This window comes from Pteropus vampyrus, unplaced genomic scaffold (assembly GCF_000151845.1).
Source record: "Pteropus vampyrus isolate Shadow unplaced genomic scaffold, Pvam_2.0 Scaffold59, whole genome shotgun sequence".
Lineage (NCBI taxonomy): Eukaryota > Metazoa > Chordata > Mammalia > Chiroptera > Pteropodidae > Pteropus > Pteropus vampyrus.
In genome coordinates, this window is record NW_011888840.1 from 3,814,469 (window position 1) to 3,828,350 (window position 13,882).

At 40.8% G+C, this 13,882-nt stretch overlaps 1 protein-coding gene across 4 annotated transcripts in view; it reads left to right on the forward strand.

Moving 5' to 3' along the window:
- NSMCE2 (NSE2/MMS21 homolog, SMC5-SMC6 complex SUMO ligase) overlaps positions 1-13,882 on the forward strand; it is a 221,722-nt gene that overhangs the window by 109,457 nt on the left and 98,383 nt on the right. For 3 of the 4 annotated variants that reach the window (XM_023530981.1, XM_011360812.2, XM_023530982.1), the window contains one exon: positions 4,916-4,999. The exons of the other annotated variant lie outside the window; for it this stretch is intronic. In XM_023530981.1, the coding sequence (XP_023386749.1) occupies positions 4,916-4,999 (84 nt within the window). The remainder of the gene's footprint in view (positions 1-4,915; positions 5,000-13,882) is intronic. 4 annotated transcript variants of the gene reach the window in all.

Below are 13,882 nucleotides of genomic sequence, written 5' to 3' on the forward strand. Positions count from 1 at the left end.
CCTTCCTCTCCCACCTTATTTACTCCTCCTTTTCCTCCTCCTCTTTCTTTTTACCTTTTCAAGTACATATAAATAGTCTTAGCATTCTTTTAACATGTGATCATAAGTACCAAGAACTGTGGGTCGGTAGCTTAGACTAAAGTACCGATGTACTACTGTATGATGAGTTATTCTCTCATAAGAAGCAGCAGGTAAATAAGATATTTTATTTCCCAAGATTTTCATATGATGGTGACCAACTACATTGCAACACAGTGGTCACATTCCAGAGTTGTAACTGCTTCTGCAGGCGTAGTTACACAATTGCCAACTCTGTCATCTTGTACAAGGATGTGACTGTACAGAAAAGTGAGGAGTCTGAAGCATGACAGATCTCTTTTAAGCCTTTTGAATTTTTGTTTTCTATCATATAATAGCCTCTAGTGAGGCAACGTAGACTTTTGGAATGCTGTAAGGCTGTAATAAACTCCGCCTTCAGACGACAGCCCAGGGTTGTAACATGTAACTCAGAAGTCAGAATCCTTTAGAAGAAAAGAATTTTAAAAGCATAGTAAACAAGAATCATTTATGTGATAAATTTTTATTGATCTTTCTTGGTTTTCATCATTTTCTGATTTGGGTTTTAATATAATACAAGTAATCTTAAACCCTAAGGTTGTTTAATTCTGTGAAATATTTTATTTATGTAGAATTTTTCTTCCTTAAAGTCAAAAGTGGAATTTGTTTTGATTTTTAACAAGGTATCGCTAAGCTTTGCCCACTGCCGTCACTGAATAGTTTGTAACTTTGCATGGTTGAATTGTTCAACGGTTTTTATTCATTCTTGAAATTCTTTTCCAAAATATAATGAATATAAGTACACTTTTATTTTAAAATATTTCGAGCCGTATTTGTTCTAATTCAAGGAGATTGCCCCATGCCCACATGGGGAGGGCTGTGGTTTGGGAGTAACAGAGAGATGGAGGAGGTGAAACGCACGTGGTCAGAGCGTCGTGACTCCAAAACTGGTAGATCACAGATCAAGGCAGTTTCTAGAGGTCAGGGACATCCCCATTCCTCCAGTCTTCCCTGCCGGAAACCTGGAGATGGCCGTCTTTTCCTCGTCTGTTCCCTACACCCAATCAGTAGGTCCTTATTGATTATTAGAAGAATCTCTGGGGTTTACCTTTTCTGTCCCCATGATCAGGGCCTCAGTTCTGATCTTTATCAACGTGCCTCTGGACTGTAATCAGCAGTTGAGAAGAAATGAACTAATGCATTAGATTTTGACCTTGCCATTTTCTGTACATTTCATCCCTGTAACAATCCGGAGAGATAGGAAGTTACCTGTATTTTTCAGATTACAAAAACTGGTCAGGCTTTTTCAAGTATGTTATATTGCTAACAAATGACCTCGCTCCGAGTCTGTCTTCCCCTGTTATACAGGAATACCAAGACAATCTTTCTAAAATGTAATTTTTAATATAACTTACTTAAAACTTATAGTTACTGATTTAGCACTTTACAAATTACCAGTGATTTTTCACGCTTGATCTCATTCTGCACAAACTACTCCATGAGGTTAGTATTATCTCATGTGACCACCTTGTACAGTAACCAGGATTGACTTCTCGTTCCCATCAAACCAGTTAGTAGCTCTTACTATGGATGGCGTTCCACATTTTATGTGATGGCTCTGTTTTGTCCATTGAATCATATGTCTGCATGTCAACTGGAGTCGGCTTTATCCAAGCGAAACTTCCGTATTGTCCTCTTCAGGTACCATCCTCATTTCTTCCCTAATGTCTGCTCAAGACAAAACTCATCCACCTCTTTCCCCACCCCTGTTCTCTCACTTAAACTCTTCCGGTCCTTCAGCACCCATTTTAAGTCTTATCTTTTGAAGAAACCTTCCTCAATAATTTCTTTCTTTCTTTCTCTTTTTTCTTCTTGGTTTCTTTTTGTCAGATATGTTTGCCCTTGAATATATATTTTAAAATTTCCCCCCAACTATAAAATATATGCTTTGTGTAAAAATATTATATAGGATATTTGAGAGTGAAGAGATAGCTTCTGGCTTCCCAGTTCTTGTCTATAGAAGTAACCACTGTTATGTGTCTTTGCAGTTCTATTTTTATGCAAGAACAAGAATGCCCACAGGCACACATTTGCACACACACCTGCTTACACACGTGGGAGATGAATGTCGACATATATTGTATACGCAGACACCATCCTACAAATTTCTTTTTTCATTTGAAAATATATCTTGGAAATTTTCTATATCAATAAATATAAGTGATTTCATTTAAACTTATCTCTTTATTACCTGACATTATTTCACATCAAATTATTTTATGCACGTACATCTTAACTTTCTTTGCCAAAAGAAAATGGAAACTCCATGGCAGGAGCACTTACGTATTCGTTCTCTTTTCCGTGGCTTTTATTCTTTACTCTTTCTGCATTTACTGCATGTTTCACTATTTGTGCTGTGGGAAAATGAAGATGTTTGCCTCCAGACCCCTAAGGAGTTAGGATCTGGTGGGTAAGAATCTACATTTATACATATAACTAACACAAGGAGGAAATTGAGAAGTGACACAGATTCCTGTTACTGAAAATATGGCCGATTCGAACAATCCTCTTGCTGAAAATAATTGAAAATGTTGAATATGTATGAGAAGACCTCAGAGCAGCAAAGAGCTGAAAAGATAAGGAATTAAAGGCCAAAATCTAAGGAAAAGTGAAAGTTCAAAGAGGCTTAGGGACGGAAGCTGCTTTTGACCGAGGGCATTTGCAGATTCAGGCAAATTTGAACTTTGCCTGTTCCATAGGTAGTAAAACTATACAGAAACCTAGGAAATGATTAACAAAAAATTCAGAATAATGATTTTGGAGAGCGTAGGAGCATGCAAGGAGTTTCTGGGGTTTCAGAATTTTCTATTTATTGACCTAGTGGTAGCTATACAGAGTAATTTATTTTCTAAACTGAACATATTTATTTTGTGCACTTCTTTATGGACATAATTTACAACAGATAATTCAATATAAAAGAACAAATTACAAGACAATATATATTAGTATGATCCCACTCGTGCATGTATGTCATATAAATGGGTGTGTGCATGTGTGTATTATATAAATGAGATGTGTAATATAAAGTTATGTATAGATGTACACATATATCTAAATATGCATGTGTCGAGGAGTACAAAAGTGTGTGTGTGTGTGCGTGCGTGTGTGTGTGTGTGCGTGTCATATGTAGATAAAAAGATCTGGAAGAGTATTGGAACTACTGTGGATGACCTTGAAATATAGAACAGGGAAGGGGAAATAGCAAGGAAGGAACTTGTAGTTTGTGCTAATTTTTTAAAATCATCATTGTTATTTAGTACATTTTTTAAATCAGATCTAAAAAAAGATGGTTTCTGTCTCTGCCCCTAGATATAAAAATATTCCCTCCACCATGCTCCATGCCGCTTGGCACAGTACCTTTTCTTTAAAAACATGGCTTGTTCTTTTGCTGGATTGTAAGCTATTAAAGGGAACGAGACAGTGCCATGTGTATCTTTATGTTCCTCTTACTTGTTAAATCTCAGTACATAGTAGAAGGTCTGTAACTATTAGTGGAAAATGAATAAATAAATGTACCTTTAGAAGAACCTAGGATTCAGGGATCCAGCAGATAGAACACGTCCTGAGAGGCTCTTGTTATACTTCTGAGTATCGTTTTGTACCTGGCACAGCAGTGGGCATAATGTTGGCACAGTGAATACAGGTCGATTTAAATTTGACGGACACTTTGTGGAACCTGTAGGCAAATGTGGATTCCATCATGTGGTGCCCTTCTGGATCCCAGGGAGCAGGAAAATAAAAAAGCTCTCTGAAAATTAAACTGAGAAATGAACACCTAACAGATTAAAGCCAAGAGAGGCAATCTCTTAAGAGACCAGAAGACTCCTTGGGCCGTAAGATTTGTCTGTAACCTAATTGAAGGTTATAAAAACACACAAACATCTTAAAAACACACAAACACATAAACTCTGCCTCAGAAGAGGACTTTCTCTGTCTCCAAAACAGAGAAAAAGAAAAGCTATTAATGTAATTGTCGTGACACCTACAAAACACTGTCTGACCAGTCATACCTGCCAGGTGAAGGCCAGCGTCCCAGCCTGCCTGGCAGGTAGATAATGCCGGTGTAGACAGCTGCAGAGCCTCATGCCATTATGCACTGGAATCCTGTGTAATTAACTTCACTCGCTCTGCTTCCAGGCTTTTACCCAACTTCCCTCTGCTGATTTGCCTTCCCAAGGTGATAATTCACCGTCGGGCTGATACAGACGGGGACATGCAGGGTGCCTGATTCTTCTATTGCTCACTGTAAATAATAAAGTCGCTTTCTTTTTCTTTTTTTTTTAATACATCGGTGTCTTGTGAGTTTTGTTAGCATGAGTCTGCATTCCCGGGTCCAGTCAATGAGGTCGGGTATCAGAGTCTGCGAGGCTCCTCAAGGTAAACACCGCCGGGTGGGCATCTGTCAGAGCGGACGGCTGGGTTTTCCGGCTGGGTTTTCCGTGTGGTCACGCTCCATGCTTCCTTTCCATTCCACACACGTCACCAGCGTACTTCTCCCCACATGCTCTGTAAAGAGCATCTTAATCATGTGCACATTTCAGTTAGAGAGCACCAAATAGTATTATCTCAGTGACAGTAGATCTTTCCCTCTGGGTGAGTATTATTTGTTTGGATTTGCAAATTTCACACCTTCATGGATAACGGAGCGTATGTACACCCCATTTCAAGGACCTCCGAAAACTTATTTCCAGTTCTGCCCTCACCCCCTCTTCTGATTTCGCTTCTGCCTCTCATCTCATTGTCAACATTGGTCCTGGCATCGTGCTCGGTCGGTTCCTAACTCGGGTCTCTCTTGCAGCGGGGAGACCTAAAGAAGATGGAAGACGCAGTGAGTGCGACAAGATTAAGGATAAGGAAGCGAGTAGAGCAGGCAATGAACGAGGTTATAGAATTTTTTTTCCTCCATTCTGTTCTTTCTCTTTCCTCAAAACAGTCCCAGTTGCATTTGAAAGGGTTTCAGATCCCCCACATTGCTAGGGAAGAACTAAAACACATGTTCTCAGAGACATGTTCAGCCTATCTGTGAATGTAACGGGACCTGAACCAGATTTCATTTATAGCAGTTTCTTGCCAAAAAAGGGTATGAGTGTAGGTAACAGGGCAAAACCCAGTACAACTCTTAGGTGAATCCCAGAAGTTTAAAAAATTAACTGACGCGTCACATAAGTAGACTATTGGGCGGGACTCCGTCAGCCAGCAGTTTTTCCACTCTCTTTCCTCTTCCTCCCGGTTCACTTCAACTTCCGGCTGGAATAACTGATCACTCAATTTCACCATAAATTTGTCAGGAATTACCCAGAGCAATTCTCAGTCGTCTCTGTGGTTTAAAATAATACATTTTATTCGTAGGTTAGGACCTCAGACATTGCGGATGGCATAGGTAAATACAGAAACCTAAAAAGACAATTTTTTTTTTTTTTTAGAAACTTGGTTCCTAAAAACTATTGTTTTAGCAATCACAGTTTTGTTCATTTATACAATTCGAGTTCTGCAGCAAAGTAAGACGCTATTGGATTAATAGTATGTATAATAAATTCCCGAGGTTCTCTCCTGTCCCTATACATGGATACAGAGCTAGTCTTGTGTACCGATGTTAAATGACATGGGGCCAAATGGCCGTATCAGTAGTCGTGGACCATTCTTGATTATTTAGATGCTGGTTAACCAGTCAGTGAATTCTTTAGGCCTTTTCACCACATCCACTATCCTCTGGCTCTCATTGTCTTTGGATGAAGAGTATGCTAAGGAGGACACGGGTCCATTTTTCATCCTTATGTGAGCAAATTTTGTTTCATAGCCAGAGACATCTTGCACTTAAGAGCAGTAGCTACACTGTAGGCTCTACAGTGATGGAAATTAGATGAGGTATCATTGAAATACTCAAAATCAAGGTTATCATGACCTCTGAAGTGCTCATCCTACCTTAGTGGGTTAGTATTAGGCAGTATAGTATGTTTTATGCTGATACAAGTAATTACCAAAAAGGGGAAAAAAACATTCTCTTCCTTCATTAAATGCTTTATGAATATGGTCAACACTTATAAAAATAAAAGAAAATGAGATAAGAAAAGAAAAGAAAGAAACACCTACAACTTTCAAAACTACCAGTGTTTTTCAGAACTTACATACATTTTCTCATTTTCCAAAAGTGAGTGATAAGAGTCCTGCAAATAGGGACGTCCATAAACTCTACTCCAAATAAAGACAGGAGTAGAGTGAGCCGGAGGAAGATGCTCACCTGGGAAGTAGTGAGTGCTTGACCCCCTCCTCTCCCTGCCCCTGCCTTCTCATAAGCCCAGGCCACGGCCTGCCTTTTGCTGCTTTTCTTTCCTTCTGTCGAAGGTCAGAGTCTAGACAGGGACTCACCGGACAGAACTGAAAAGACGGCTAGACTGGTAGAACAGAACCGTCCTGAAGCCGGGCAGCATTATGGCAAGCTGAAGTTTGCAATTTTCAAAATTATACAGAGAGCTTCAGACATGACATCCTTTGTTAGGAAGCCAGCCTTTCACACAGCGATTGCATAAGGACCCTATATGAAATGGCAGAGTAGACGGAAGGTCCTGTTCTCTTTCTGTTCTGCCTTTCTAAATTCTTTTTCTGGCATCAGCTGTTTTCTTCAGTCTTCCTGCTGCCCTCTTAACTCCTCTGAGTCTTGTCCCTTTTCAGTAAAAAAGGTTTACCCTAGGCTTGATGTCATTCAGTTCATGTGTGTGTTTGTGTGTCTCTGTCTGTGTTGTATGTATGTGTCTACAATTTGATTTTGTTAGTTTGTAGTACACTTTATCTTTTCTAACCAAATAAACTGCAACAGTAATCTTTCTCAAATTTTTAGGATGATAAACTCTAGATACACTGAAAATTACCCTAAAAAAATGTATATACACGCACAAAATGTTGAGTCCAATTTCATAATGTTCATGCACTCAGTTACTTATTTATGGATCCCAGCGAGATTCAGAATCTGTGTCCGTTGATGGAATTCCAAAGTAATCTACTTTCATGGTCACTGGTGATATTCGAAAATGTATTTATTTACCAGATACTCACTGAATGCCAACTCTGTGCCAGAACTGTGCAGGACACTGGGATACAGTGAAAAGGACAGTGGCCCACCCATCAAAATTTACAACATAGTTGAGGAAACAGACAAGTAAACGGACCATTACAATACAGAATAGATGCAATACTAGGAGAAGTACGGGATGCTTTGGAGAGCACAGAAGGTGAATGTTTAATTCAGCTTTGGGACATCAAGAAATTCTCCTTTGAATGATGCCTGAGCCGTTCTCCCAAGTAGAAGGAATGCTATGTACAAAGTCGAGAGAGTTATAGACTTGTTTGTTGTGTTGAGAAATTAGATTTGATTTTAAAGGGCCTTACGTGGAGGGATGATAAAAACTGTCTAGTGGGAAGAGAGAACTCTGCCTGTAGCATGGAGGGTGGGTTGAGGGAGGCAGGACAGGAAGCTGGGAAACTGTGGTAGGAAGCCTGGTAGAAAATAATAGTGATTTTAACTAAAGTCCTTACAGCATGGATGAAAAGACGAGGATAGGTTGAAAGGATATGTATCGGAAACCACAGAATTTTAGCGATTGATTGAATTCAGTCCTTCGACAAATACTTATTGCGCTACTATGTTAGACACTCTAGTAGATATGGCGGGGAACTAGAGAGACACCATCTTTGTTCTCAAGTCTAGTGCTGATGACTTTCAGGCTTCTGGGATGGATAGCTCAGTGGATGATGGTGCCGTCCGTCAGAGATGAGGCAGAAGCGTGTCTCAGACCAGACGTCCCTGGTCAGAAGTGCTTTTTCAAGCTATGAATACCCCTCCTGAGATCTCAGGATGTCCTTGTTGCTGTGAATCTCTGCGTTGAATGAGAGTTGTTACTGATGAGAGAATGCTTCTATGTAAACAATATTCAGGGAGGGGCTTGAGAACCACTGACAGAGATGACAGTTGGATACAGGAAGTAGATGAGATCACCCAGGAAGAGTTTGTAGAATGAAAGGAAAGGAGGGCTGAGGCTTGGACATGGCAGAACCATGGAGAAACAAGGAGCCTGATGAAAAAGCCAGGAGTGTGTAAAGAATGTAAAACATGTTCCAAGATGGAGCCAGTGGGACAGATGGGAGGATTAGCACTGTGGCAGCAGCGGTCAGCTTCAGGATGTGCTGGCTAGGCTTCTGCTTCAGGACGATAACCTGAGCTTACATATTAAACTTCCCGCGTTTATCACCAACCTTAGCTGAAGGGAGTCACGTCAGGAGCCTTCACATCAAAGGGCTCAAGAGCGGCCTGCAAAATATGATGAAGAAATTTTATGTTGTGTGAATAAAGCTGTCATTAAATAAGGAGAATAATAATTATGAAAAAGTCACTCTTAAACACATTCTATCAAAATTGTTATATTTCAAAAATGACTAAACTGTAAGCATCCAGATATGAGGGTGGGGTGGCATGGAGTGAGGAGAAGCTGTTACCCTCAAAAGGGAAGTACATCTGTACCCAGTCACCTCAGCGCTGTGCGAAGAGCAGTGACACGTCACCTCAGACATTAGAGGAGAAAGGATTGTCATTCCAATTTTACATCGAGCTGAGGCATCTTTTCTTGAAAGGGCAACAAAAAGATCATCTTTGATGCCGAATGACTCACAAAATATCCCACTTTTCTACTTGCCCTGAAAAAAAAAATTAGCTGACTTAACTTTACCACCTGAAAGTTATCATTAGCAATCCCACTTTTTAGATAAAGAAACGAAGACTTTTTAAGCAACGCTGAATCAGTTGCCCAAGGTCTGACAGGGGCTGTGTCAGAGCTGAGATTTGAACTCTTTTGGACTTTTTTCCTACAGTATATATACTGTCCTGTGCTGCCACCACAAGACACGAGCCCTAGATGAGGAAACAGGCTTAGGCTTATAGCAGTGAGACTGGCTTTTCAACATACCGAGTTTAAGAGTTTATATAATATCAATTTGGAGATAAACCATCGGAAATATGGTCTGGAGTCAAGGGAAAGAGTCAGCTAAAAACATCATTAGGGATGCCGTCAGGCGCTGGCACGGCCTTGCAAATAGATGAGATCAATGGGGAGAGTCGGGGGGGTCGTCAGCAAAAAGCAGACAGAACTAATTCTGGAAACAACCAGCCTTGAGGAAGCGAGTTAAGAGAAGTAAATGTGTAAGACCTGGCAAAAGATGGAAAATACAGGAAAGAGGAGCAAGCAGGTCAAATAAACATACTGTATTTCATTCGTTTTAGGACAGACTATTTCTTACATTTTAGTATCTAAAATTAGCATATGTTTACTATCGATGAAGTCTTATAATTGGCACCTTTTTTACTTAGTAGTGCATAAAATAATGGTGAGTTTTATAACCGAAGGAGTATTTTAATCTTGTAGTCAATGGTTGAAAATCTATTTGTGTTTGTCCATTTCTAAATTATTTTAGAAAGAAAGCATACCTTTAACTTTCATTGGCTAAGCAGCGTGTAGATTAGATTAAATGGCTAGTCAGTCACGTGCTGTGTGGGTAGTTCAGGAGCTCAAGGCTCAAGCACTGCAGCAAAGCAGAGTCATTTAAGGTGTCCTCACCCACCAGCTGTGTCCCTTGGGTAAATCTCTTTACCTCCTTAAGCCTAGCTTTTCTGGCCTATAAAACAAGGATTAACAAACGGTACCTTTTTCTTAAGATTATTACAAGGATTAAATGAAATAGTACATACAAAGTACTTAACATTATGTGCCTGGCAGATGGTAAGCTCGCAGCTCTCCTTACTGTTTTCCATATTGCTTTCTCAGATCGAAAGAAATAACTGTCCTCCTCCCCTCACTCCAGAGTACTGCCATGTGACATCGGAAATAGGGAAATGCACAGGGAGTTTATGTACGCTATGTGAGCTCCGTGTTGCTTGGGCTTGAAGAATGTTAAACTTGTGTTATCTGCTAGAGAATTTGAATTAGCAGGTGTACACGGATTCCGAATTTTTTTGAGTCTAGCCCAAAGCCTTGCTTACAGTAGATGCATAATGAAGCACTGATTGATAACAATTAACCCTGAGGGGGGCAGGCTGTGTGTGTGTGTGTGTGTGTGTGTGTGTGTGTGTGTGTGTGTGTGTGTGCGCGCGCGCTTGCGCTCTAAACAAAAAAGATGCGGGTTTTGTGGAGAGGTGTTTGGGGAATTCCTGTAGTATGTCTCAGATGGATTGCACGAAGTTTTTTTTCTTTTACTTTCCTCTTTATCTCTGATCAGTTCCAGGGGATTTTATAGTTTCTCAGATGTCATGGGTAAGAAGTAGTAGCCGCATAAACATTGGGTAGTGAGTGCAGATAGTGTTATAAATATACCTCTTAGTTTGTCTTATAAAACCAGCATTCCATGAGACTTATCTTTATTATGGGATTGTTAAATTAGTATTATGCCTTTCCTCCAAAAAAGTTTAAGATGAAGTCTTTTAGGCAGTTTGATTTACAAGGTAATTACATTTAGGAAATGTAATTTCCTAAATGTTCTGCCACACAGGAAGAATTCTGAGAAAATGGTTATTCCCCTGGGGAAAACTGATTTTACTTTCTTGGTTAAAGGCCACTGAGTATTCAGTTAATTATCAAGTCTCACTGATTTTTTTGTTGGTTTTTTTTGTTGTTGTTGCTGGTCACAGTCATAACTTCTCATATAAGATTAGTATTTTGGAAACTTCTTAGAAAACCTAGAAGAGATAAAATATTTTCAGGTCTAAGTATGTATTTCTAAAGCTATAATTAGGTATCTCTCTGCAAATTAGTAAACTAAGCTATTATTTTTTTATTTAGTCAAAATTCACCTTTTAGAGTTTGGCTTATAATTTGAATCCTTGTTGATGTCAAATTATTTCATTTTCTTTGACTTTAATAATTACCTTTAATAATTCAAACTCGCATATCTCTTGCTCACATTTCTGCTTCAGTCGTGTTTAAAGGTGTTTAATGACTGAGACCTTATGCGTTCTTTCATATTCTATTTAATGGCTAGAGACATGCCTGTGCATAGTATTTGAGTCATCAATGTTTCACAGCACATTTTACCAAGAAATGTAGTGCATCATCGAGTAATCAAATTACAGTGATATCTGTTAATGGGACCCAGTTTGCAAAAATTAAATAGTGTCCCCCTGTAAAAGAAAGAAAATTAACAAGACTCACCATTCAGATTCTGAGGTTTAATTAGCTCTGACTTGCTAAAAAAGGAAACAGAGCAGGTAAATACTATATACTTCCCATATATAACAAATTATGAATCATTGCTGATTTTTTATATAACTGACCCACATGGATTCTGCTGTATTCTTTTATCTATGCACCTCAGTTTTTTTGTTTTGTTTTGTAAAATGGACTATAATTTCATTATCTCATAAATTCGTCCCATTTCTAAAATGCTGTAAGACGTTAAGCCTAATTTCCTTTGAACCTTAATCCTCTTGCCAGTCGATATGGTGGAGTCGTCTGGAAATGACCCTCCTTGGTGCAAGTGACTGACTGACATTGTGAAGTTCCTTGTGGGCAGTTTGGTACGAAGTGGATCCATTTATTCAGCAGACTTATGCCATGTTCGTAAGAGCTCCTAGTTAAGTAGTGTAGTGGTTTTAAAACCTAGACCCCAAATTCTTTGATACTCCTCCCATCAAAAGGTGGGGCTGTGCTCCCTCCCTTGAATCTGGGCTCTGGACTGCCCGACTATAGACTCTTATTCAGCTTCTCTTCAGAAACTTTACCGGTTTCTGGGTGGAGGCCTTAAAAAACTAGCAGTTTCCACTTCCTGTCTCTTGGGACCCTCACTTTTTGAACCGAGCCGCCATGCTGTGAAGATACCTGAGCTGCTGCCCCATGGGAAGACCCGGGCAGACAGGGCCTGCCAGCCAGCACCCACTGTCACCTCTAGGAATGGACCATGCCGGAAGCGTGCTCCAGCTCCAGGAGAGCTGCCCCAGCTGACACGGCTCTGTGTGGAGCAGGGACAAGCCGTTCTCACTGGGCCCTGCCCAAATTGCAGATTCATGACCAAAATAAATGACTGTTGCGTTAAACCACCAAGTTTTGTTGCCAGAACGAGGTAGACACAAACAAGCAATTTTGAAGGTGTGTAGAATTGCAATGGCAGTGATATAGGTATCACAGCAACACAGAGACACCTAATCCTTCCTTCAGCATCAAGGAAGACTTCCTCAATGAGATGACAAGTCAACTGCGTCCTGAGTGAGTAAGAGTTAGCCAGGTGTGGGGAGAGAGGGTGGGGTGTGCTGGGCAGAAGGGACAATAGCGTGATGAGAAGTAAAGCCAGTGTACAGACTAGAAAGTGTGCATCCCTACCGACAAATAGAAATGGAAATCAGATCTTCTAACTCCTAAGTGTTTTCAGTTATGCCACCTACAGTTTTGGAGCTGAGACTAGGTTGGGTTCATCTAATCCTAACTCCCCTTTTACAGATGAAGCGACTGAGGAAGCAGCCTGGCGAAGTGAAAACGCGACCGTCCCAGGTTGGGTTGCCTGGGAAGCCGACGCTGGCGTGCAGAAGTCTGTTAGGGAGGGTTCTCCGAATCCAGACCTGTGGGAGGGAAGGCGAAGGCGAAGCGGGAGGGGACAGGGTCACACAGAAGTGGAAGTCAGGTTGCGATGGTGCAGTCTCAACAGAAGCTTCAGCCAACGTTGCAGGGACGCCCGAAGGCAGGTGACCCTTCAGAGCCGTCCTGGGTTGGGGAAATAAGGCCAGGCTTTTTACACTCATTGACCAGCCACGGGGTGCTGGTCACTCCAGGAATGGCCATGATCTTGGGCAAGGCAGCTCTCTTCAGCTAAAGTGATAACCAAAGGGGGACCCAAAGGTGGCTGAGAGCTGAGGATTTTCTGCCAGCAGTGCTCCCAGCCATGTCACCTCTGAGGAGCATCTGGAGGACACCTCTGTGTCCACCACGGTGGCCTTTGGAGTTATTAGTGCCTTATTCATGGGTTTCCATCCTGGCTACTTACGGGAGGCAGATTCCGGGTAAGGCTACTTTAACCCTCAGGATCCTTCACTATAAAATAGGAAAAATAACGTGAGAGCTAAGCCTCGGTTTCATTTGTGAAATGGGAAGAACGACTGTACAGTCCTTTGGGGAAGGTTGTTTAGAGGATCTGGTGAGATCATGAAGTTCCCAAAGTACCTGTTTCTTTTAGAAAATTAGTTATTATTATTATACCATAATAAAGTATCAGTGCTAGATACATAATATTTGCCATGAAAGTTGCTTGATAAGCATTTCATTAAAAACTGTTCCAGAAATGATTAGTGACTTGCCAGAAGCCAAAGTCAGTGTCAAAGCCAGGGCTGGAAAGCATCTTTCTTACACTACTCTTGAGTTTGGGTTTCAAATTAAGGAATACGGGAGGAGAGATCTCTGTGGTGGGTCATTGTGGTGGAAGGGAGTGGACCCGAACGTGACTTGACCCAGGAGAGGCTGATTCTTTAGGCCCAATGTGAAAATAGGTTTTTCAGAATAGAACCAAGAGGATAAAATTAAATATGAAGTCATCTGAGTAGCAGTACTCTATGAAAACAGCGCTGCAGCAGACGATGATTACAGTTTGGGACAGGTTACTTTGTCCCCAGTGAATATATACGACTGCTCTTTTGTGCGTCTGCACCAGATCTGTCTTCCCCAGCAGATCTAGATTCTGGGCCTGCTGGCTCCCTCACTTACTGGATGTCGAACCAGGGATAATTCACTCTCCCTCTCTGAGC